General features: G+C 36.4%; 1 protein-coding gene across 2 annotated transcripts in view; it reads right to left on the minus strand.

Annotated features, from left to right (window-relative positions):
• LOC135217099 (uncharacterized) overlaps window positions 1-10,000 on the minus strand; it is a 59,118-nt gene that overhangs the window by 13,270 nt on the left and 35,848 nt on the right. For both annotated transcript variants that reach the window (XM_064252788.1, XM_064252787.1), the window contains exons 4-5: window positions 7,339-7,848; window positions 2,691-2,750 (exon numbers count right to left, since the gene is read on the minus strand). In XM_064252788.1, the coding sequence (XP_064108858.1) occupies window positions 2,691-2,750; window positions 7,339-7,848 (570 nt within the window). The remainder of the gene's footprint in view (window positions 1-2,690; window positions 2,751-7,338; window positions 7,849-10,000) is intronic.

Here is a 10,000-nt window from a genome sequence, read left to right on the forward strand (position 1 = left end):
CTCTCTCTCTCTCTCTCTCTCTCCGTGTGTATAATATATAGATTATATATATATATATTATAATTATATATTATATTATATAAAAATATGTGTGTGGTGATGTTGTGTGTGTGTGTAAGAAGTTTGGTTCAAGCTCTTTACTTGAAAGAAGCGTTGGAAGAAAACAAAATGTACTTACAATCGATAAACTAATCTAAAAAATTTGAGGGTGAGCATGACGATATATATATATATATATATATATATATATATATATATATATATATATATATATGTGTGTGTGTGTGTGTGTGTGTGTGTGTGTGTGTGTGTGTGTGTGGGTGTAATTGCAATAGCCACAATGCCCTCTTAACTTCTCGAATTCTTCGCGCTTTTTTGGGATACACATCGCTACAAAGCTTTCAGATCAAGCGCAAGAAATATAAAGAAATTAGGATGTCCAATAGTGAGAAACGAACCCAGGTTACCACAATTATGAAGAGGTCACGTTGCCGACCTGACCACGAGATGGATAAAAGTCTTTTTCCTCTCATACATATATTATATACATGTCATTTCAGCATATTTTTTATTAGAGCTGGAACAGATCCATCCTCACTATCGTAGCCAAGAGCGCAATAATTTTTCATTGCTTTTTAGGCTGATATAATATATATATATATTATATATACTATATATATATATATATATATATATATTAGAATCTACTGGTCAATTTTTAGGAGATATATAAGCCTGGAGATCCAAGTGCAAGAAATATGAAGAAATTATGATGTCCAGTAGTGGGAAACCAACCCGGGTTACCATAATCACGACGAGGTCATTTTCATCCTTCTCTTGGTTAGTTAAGAGGGAATTGTAACTATTACAATTACATATGTACCTTGTAAAAGTGACCCGCAGATTCTACATTTATATATATAAATAAATATATATATATATATATATATATATATATATATATATATATATATATATATATATATACGAATCTTTATCACATCACATCACCGTGATTCATATAATGCTATACTACAAATGTCCTATAATATATATATATATATATATATATATATATATATATATATATATATATATATATATATATATATGTGTGTTGTGTGTGTGTGTGTTGTGTGTGTGTGTGTGTGTTGTGTGTGTGTGCGTGCGTGTATATATATGTGTGTATGTGTGTGTGTTAGTCAAATATGTGTATGTGCGTGTAAGACCATGTTGAACAGTGCCAAACATAAATTTTTAGATATAAACATATAATTGTAAATACATTTAAACGCAGTTATCAGGTATTTGGTAAAATCAAATTTACATTTTGCTAAAGATTTTACATTTTTGCTGCAGATTATTACGTTGATTAAACTAGCGAAACTTTGTGACCAATATGATTATCATCGTCAACAGTCTATAAACATCAGTTTCAGTCACTACGTCGCCGATGCAAACATCCAATTCATGAAGAGGAACAACTTCCTAGGAAACAGTCTCTTCTAGGATTATCTAGTAAAGGAGCTTCTCTATTTCACAGCCGGATTTCATTGTTTAACAACTCGGTTTCCTTCGTGTCTGGGAGGAATCAGTTGCCGTTTATTCACATCCTTATTCCCGATTGGTCCGAATAATGTTCACCAGCCATGCAGATTTTGTCACGCAATGGCCATTTTTAGTATAAAAGTCACATTTCGGTGAAAAAGCATTTCTGGACGCTTGGATAATGGGAAGTTGTGTCTCGGTCTCTCTTCGTTTTACTCTACACACACAACATACAAACACACAAACACACACAAGACAGACAAAACTGGGGCACTTTTGAAACAAATTCTAAAATTTGAGTCTAAAGCAAAGCGCTGGGACCGAAGTGGTAATTCGGCGCTAGAAGGGAAATTATGAGCTACACGGTTTTAATAGTGTAACAGGAGGAAAACCTCGCAATTGCACTATGAGGACATTGTTAGGAGAGGTTGGAAAGCAAGAGGGATGAACGGAGGTGCTGCAATAGGAATGAAAGGTTCACCGAGTTTGCAAATTTCCCGTCCTTTTTCCTCTTCTTGTAACTACTGAGTTTGGCCTAAAGTAGTGTCGTAGGTTACATCTGCCATCAGTATCGATACCTATCATCTAATGGCTCTTGTTCCATCAACTCGAATATCTAGACTTCTAGAGCATATTTGAAGCAAGGTCTATTCTTTAGACCTTGATTTGAAGAGGGAGTCCGTATGATTCCGCTGAAATCTTAGGTTTGAAGAACCTCTTAATACCAGTTTTACTGTATTTTTTTCTAAGGCCATATTTCGTTATAAAATTTCTCACCTCAGTTAACATTTAGGGACCTCAGCTCACATTAGATCTGACCTGGAGAGGAAACTTTATTATCTAGAAACTGCCTTATCTTCTAGAAATTAGGTTTCTCTTTTAGATTCCAATTAAATATCCTCTCTTTTGCATGACATCCACTTATTTTAAGAACTTTAGGAACTAGCATTGGAATTCTTAATACTAATGCACGTGTACTGAAAAGAAAGCAAGGGAACTCATCTTTATGAAAAAAAAAAAAACGAAGTAAAGCACCCTTATTTGCCCTGCCGTAATTTCAAATCTATAAGATATTTATTGCAAAGCAAAGACTCGAGTTTTATCTTCAAATTATAACCAACGAAACAAAATTCGAGGCTTACCTGGTTGCAGCTAGGGAGGCCTTCGTATGAGAACTTCCAAAAGAATTGTTGTTACAACACCTGCAACAGGATGGTGAATTGTTAGCCCACTGTTACTGAGTTCAGAGTATAATACCTGTCAATTGGAACACTTATGTCACTAACACCTCGAATACTATTGCCGTGAAATCATTTTGTCGTTGTCGCACATAGCCTCATCAGTGAACTCAAACCTGTAATCTTACAGTTTAATATCGAAAGCCAATTAGAAAGAAATGTTGAATTTTATAAACATTATTTGCGAGAATCCTGACCGGTATGCTTTGATAAAGACCTGTCCAAATCAGAGTTTAATTTACAAAGCTTCCAGTCCATTCCTTGTCCCAATCATTTTTTCCTTTGTCTTCTTACTTCCTAAAAAACTGAGTTATAAGGGCATCTTGAAAAATAATGTAGCTCACTATGTTTTCAACCGTTGCTTCTTCGCTACATCTGTACTGATCCTCGTCAGGATCTCGGACCGGTTGTGAAGAAAAGTTTTTGTAAACATCTCTCAGTGTGTGTGTGTGTGCTCACCATGACACGAACCATTCCAAGGCTAATATATTTATTTTTGTTTATTGTTTTCGCTTAGTATCGTATTTCGAAAAGCACAAATGATTGATATAGTCAGGTAGATCTGTTAGCCAACAAGATTTTCTAAGAATTAAAAGAAAAATTCCCTCTCACAAAACAGAGAGTGGCCTAAACTGACAATCGTATTTGCCAACCTCATTTCCGTCATCAAGTTCCCAATGATTTATCATCTGGCATGCCAAAGGTGACAGTACGCTAATGACATTCTATCAGTCAATCAGTCAGGACTTTCCTTTTGTTCTTACCGATGAATTTGGCAAAACCATTTGAAGCCAACTGGTGATTCTTTACGTCTGCAAAATATGCATCATGAAATATTGCAATCTGCAATTTCGAAAACAAATTTCTCTCACAAATTGCACCTGGCTTGAAAATTAATGGTTCCGTAATCGATCTAAAGAAGGCCGTTTTGACCAGTGACGCAACTTTTCCCAGAGAATTGTGTAGGAATATTTTTTTTATCAATATTGAACTTTAATATTCACGCTCTGCCAAACAGATCCATTACTCAAAAAGAGCATTCGCAGTTTTGAATTATGCAAATATTGTTTTTCCTGTTCTATTTTACGAGTCACGCTATACTGCAGAAATTTGTTACTCCAAAAGGCCAGTGGCAGTTTTGAAATATGCAAATATGTATTTCTTGTAATAAATTTTAATATTAACTCTGCTAAAGCAATCTGTAAACTCAAATAAAATATTTGTAATTTTGAAATATCACTTTTTATATTCGCGCTGTTAAGGACATGTTGTTTAAACAGACCTTAGCAATCACTGTTTTTTCTTTATTTAATTTTAAGTGTCACTCTGTTAAGAACATCGAATATTCGAAAATAAAATTTCCCAATTTTCTTTGATAGGATTTTTCCTAAATCATATCAACTCCACGGTAAACACTTATATAGTTCAATGTAATCCCGTGAAAAGGAAACCAGTTACTAAAGAAAACATTAAATTATCATCCTACGAACGTCTGCACTTGATATATAGACTTAATTTTGAGCCTGCCTCTGCTATCATCTACCTAGGAATATGCTAAACCTTGTATTTTAATAAATTTTTATATCTTTATCTCTTTATTTATCAAGTTATCAAATAGTCTTTTGTTATTTTCTAGTAACTGATCTCTTCTTTCCGTATTTCCAGTCATTCATCGTCTGAAACTTCTTGCAAATGAACACCATGTTCTTGGGAAGACTGGATTTTAAATCAATGGACCCTTTGGTGGGCTTGTTCCATATGAATAGGGTTCATCATCTGAATTAATAATAATAATAATATAAAAATGTAATAATAATCAATAATAAAATAATAATCATATTAATAATAATACATAATAATAATAATAATAATGCATATAATATAATAAATAATAATAATAATAATGAATAATAATAATAATAATAATACAATGCGCAACTGGAATACAATACTTACAAGCTCAAAATTATTACATTGAACTATATAATAAGACTAGCAGAGGTTAATATCAGGAGAGGGATCTTCCAGGGCGACTCAATGTCCCCACTACTCTTCGTAGTAGCCATGATTCCCATGACAAAAGTACTACAGAAGATGGATGCTGGGTACCAACTCAAGAAAAGAGGCAACAGAATTAACCATCTGATGTTCATGGACGGCATCAAGCTGTATGGTAAGAGCATCAAGGAAACAGATACCCTAATCCAGACTATAAGGATTATATCTGGGGACATCAGGATGGAGTTTGGAATAGGAAAGAATATATTCAGAGACTCATGGCGATACTGAAGTCAAAACTCAACGCCGGAAATATGATAAAAGCCATAAACACATGGGCAGTGCCAGTAATCAGATACAGCGCAGGAATAGTGGAATGGACGAAGGCAGAACTTCGCAGCACAGACCAGAAAATTAGGAAACATATGACAATACACAAAGCACTACACCCAAGAGCAAATACGGACAGACTATACATACACGAAAGGAAGGAGGGAGGGGGACTACTAAGTATAGACGACTGCGTCAACATCGAAAACAAAGCACTAGGGCAATATATGAAGACCAGTGAAGACGAGTGGCTAAAGAGTGCCTGGGAAGAAGGACTGAGAAAAGTAGACGAAGACCCACAAATATACAGAGACAGGAGAAAGACAAACAGAACAGAGGAATGGCATAATAAACCAATGCACGGACAATACATGAGACAGACTAAAGAACTAGCCAGCGATGACACGTGGCAATGACTACTGAGGGGTGAGCTCAAGAAGGAAACTGAAGGAATGATAACAGCGGCACAAGATCAGGCCCTAAGAACCAGATATGTCCAAAGAACGATAGATGGAAATAACATCTCTCCCATATGTAGGAAGTGCAATACGAAAAATGAAACCATAAACCACATAGCAAGCGAATGTCCGGCACTTGGCCAGAACCAGTACAAAAAGAGGTATGATTCAGTAGCAAAAGCCCTCCACTGGAGCCTGTGCAAGAAACACCAGCTACCTTGCAGTAATAAGTGGAACGAACACCAACCTGAAGGAGTGATAGAAAACGATCAGGCAAAGATCCTCTGGGACTATGGTATCAGAACAGATAGGGTGATACGTGCAAATAGATCAGACGTGATGTTGATTGACAAAATCAAGAAGAAAGTATCACTCTTTGATGTCGCAATACCATGGGACACCAGAGTTGAAGAGAAAGAAAGGGAAAAAATGGATAAGTATCAAGACCTGAAAATAGAAATAAGAGGGATATGGGATATGCCAGTGGAAATTGTACCCATAATCATAGGAACACTAGGCACATTCCCAAGATCCCTGAAAAGGAATCTGGAAAAACTAGTGGCTGAAGTAGCTCCAGGACTCATGCAGAAGAGTGTGATCCTGGAAACGGCGAACACAGTAAGAAAAGTGATGGACTCCTAAGGAGGCAGGATGCAACCTGGAACCCTACACTATAAATACCACCCAGTCGAATTTCTCTCGAGGGAAACGTTGGCCACTAGATCGACTTACGTATATATTGATCTGTTTGTTCATTTACTGTGACATATAAATAAATTTTAAGCAATATCCCCGAAATTGACTCCTCCTTATGAGTAATATCGGCGCAATACTCGCCAGTTGTAGTAGCAGAGAGAAAGCTATTATTAGAAAAATAGAGAAGACTATTTACAAGTTGAATGCAGCTGATGCAGCAATATCCTTCAATAAGACTTGTTTGAAAGAGGGTCTCCTTCCAAAATAATAATAATAATAATTTCGAAAGAGCACTACTATGAATCTCTTTGGATTGTGACCAACCAACCATGACACTTCTTAGCAAATTTCTACCAGAGTACGCTACTGGTTTCATTTTGAATTCACTTAACGGGTATTTTTTTTTATATTGCTATATTTTCCTACCTCCGAAATCTCTTTTTCTCAACAGAAATTACATTACTATTATTCATTAATCTGGATTATTATTATTATTATTATTATTATTATTATTATTATTATTATTATTATTATTATTATTATTATTATTATTATCATTATTATTATTATTATTATTATTACTCAGAAGCTGAAGACGAGAAAAGGTAAAACAACGGCTAATTCTAGCATGTTCCCTCATTTCAAGTCTTGAAGCAATCGGCGAGGGAAACCTGACAGCCATGTTATTGAAATCATGGGCGTGAGATTGCAGAATTACGTCGGTTCCGGTGAGGTTATGATCTTAAGCCTTCCGGAATATTATTTCAGGATGATGATCGTTGAATCTTAGGAAAAATTGATCGTTGATACCATGGCAATTCTCGAATTAGTTTGTAATATGTATATATATATATATATAGATCATATATTATATTACTACATACACACACATATAATATATATATATATATATATATATATATATATATATATATATATTTGTGTGTGTGGTAGTATATATATATGGTAGTATATTTGTGTGTGTTTGTGTATGCGCTTACCCGTTAATGTATGCAAATACTTGAATCTGTTAAATAAACCGAATACAAGCATTCAATTGATGAACTCACCTCGATACAGGTCTCAAACTCTGTCTTGAAGGGGACTTCGCCGGACTTCGCAGGGTTAGATGGAAAGTGAAGTATTGGGGCGTCTCGTAGGGCTCATGAGAAGCCTTCGGCGGCTCCTCGCAGCTTCGGCGGACTACCCTCGGCGAGAAACGGTAGACGGACGAGGGACTGGGAGGGGACTGAAGACTGGACAAGGAAAGATTCGAACTGGATGTCGAGAGCTGGCGGAGTTGTGGCCTGGAAGTACTTGCCGGCGCGGGAAATCCCTGAGACCTAGGCTTTGGGGCCTGGATCTGATGGTGGGAAGAGCTACTGCCGGCGTTCCCGATAAACGAAGGCGAGGCCCTGTGTTGGAATGACTTCTGGGACGAGGTATCGAATTGCTGGTACCGAAAATCGGCTGAAGTGGACGAGAAATCGTCAGTTGTTAAGTTGGTCAAGCTCTTGGACCTGCTCGCACACGGAGTAGGGTAGACGATTAGGCCGTGGTTGTTGCTCCCTCTGGCGGATCTGTGGAAATGAGGAGAATATGAGTCTAAGGCAATGAGTCAGGTCACTGTAAAAAAAAATATATATATATGATCTTGTATGTCTCGTACATGCTTCAGGTCGAGTAATGCAAAAGCTATCCCCCTCTCTTCCATGACTTTTAGCTGATCTGTGGAAATGGCGAGGAAAATATGATTCTAAGGCAATGAGTAGGTCCTTATAAGAGGTCATTTCAATTAAGAGGCTCAACCTATTTGCTTTGTACTTGCTTTAAATCGTTTAACGTAAAAAATATCTCCCTCTCTCCCCCCGGCTATTAATCACATTTTAGCCTTTTTCTTCATAAAGTTGGTCAATGTTTATTTAGCTAAAAGCTTCATGAGATAACAGGTCATTTTTAGCTTTCGTTCTTTAACTTTTTCTATCTTATCAGAGATCTCAGTTTATATATTCTCTTAGAGCAAATGTGTTTGACCAGGAACTTTATGTTAAATCGTTTATAAGGTTTCTTAAGATTGGAATTTTAGTTATTGCCCGGAAGTCAAGCAGTATTAATCTGGAGAAATCCACAATGAGTCATATCTGATCTGAATTGTGTACTAATTAATAATATGAGCATCATACACAAAGTACAGCATTTGTCAGTGTTGTGCTGAAACGATATGTGCATTGCATTTTACAGTATTTTTCATCACAATTAATCTCAATCATTTAGTTATCTTATATAATAAATAGTTTTATATCAACAAGATAATGATTAGATGTACACCAACTACTCCATTTTTTCACTATCACAACCGTTAATTTTCTCTTGCACATTTATGCTTCATCTAAATTCATATATCATAGAAATAAAATCAGGCCTACTTTAAAGTACATTTACATGTTGTTCTATCCCCTAACTTATTTTCTTGCTTAATTATCAAACGCAAGTATCCCTTTTCATTCTCCAAGGCAAACAAGGCACTGATGCACACTCTAAGAAATCGATTTCAGTACCATCCTTTCTAGTTACATACTATACTCTGGTTTTTTTTGCGTATGGTAACACTGCGTCCCAGGCTTTAGATAGTTACGCTATGTATAAGTTTTAGGTAAATAAAAGGATATCTGGGTGTACATTTGCAACTGAAAAGTGTTTTAATAATTTACAATATGCGAATTACACCATTAATATTCGAAATGGGATATTGTTGTTATTGTTGACTAAGCTGAATGTAACTATCTAAAGCCCGGGACGCAGTGTTACCATGTGCGAGCACCACAGGCGGGTGGGCAGATTGAAAAAAACCGAGTATAGGTTGTATTACAACACAGTAATCCTTAAGGTGAGTTTACACTAGGCTTCACCACATGCTGCATACGTAAGATTCATCACCAACTCCTTACAAATTCTTGTTATCCCTGCCTACTGGACTGCTCATCACGACTCCCACCACATCACTAACTCACCCTAATGAGCAGTCCAGTGGGCGGGGCTAACAAGACTTTGGGAGGAGTTGATGCTGAGTATTACGTATGCAGCGTGAGGTGAAGCCTAGTGTAAACTCACCCTTAGTCTTCTTGTCCTTCTCGAAAGAGTATAAGCGAGCGTAAGCTAACTTCACACCATTCACCCTTACAGTGTGTCTCGCACAATAGCACTAACCTCTCCAGGTGCATGCTATCTTCAGACACTGAAGACAATATTCCTGACTTTTCTGCCATGTTCGGGAGTATATAAACAGACTAAGGCTTCCTTCACACAACTCAATCTTACACTCTGTCTTGACCAATAGTACTAACCTTTCCAGATGAGTACTAGGCTCAAATACTCAAAATGCAATCCTTAGTCTTTTAGGCCATGCATAAGCGAAAATTGACTTACTTCACACTAACTTACTATCGTCTCCAGTTACATACTATGCTCAAATACTCAAGATGCAATAATGCGTCGTCTTTTAAAAATTCTCGGAAGCTTATAAACGTACGCAGGCTCACACCATACTAACCTCTTAACAATACAATGCTCAGATATTCAGAAGCCTATAAGCGAATGTAGGCCTACGTCAAATCAATTTTCTACCTTTTCCCGTTACAAACTACCCTCAAACACTCAAAACACAATCATTCGTAATCTTTTTTATCAATTCTCGGGACCGTATAAGCCTACATAGGCTTGATTCACACTAAC

This window comes from Macrobrachium nipponense, chromosome 7, assembly GCF_015104395.2.
Source record: "Macrobrachium nipponense isolate FS-2020 chromosome 7, ASM1510439v2, whole genome shotgun sequence".
Classification (NCBI taxonomy): domain Eukaryota; kingdom Metazoa; phylum Arthropoda; class Malacostraca; order Decapoda; family Palaemonidae; genus Macrobrachium; species Macrobrachium nipponense.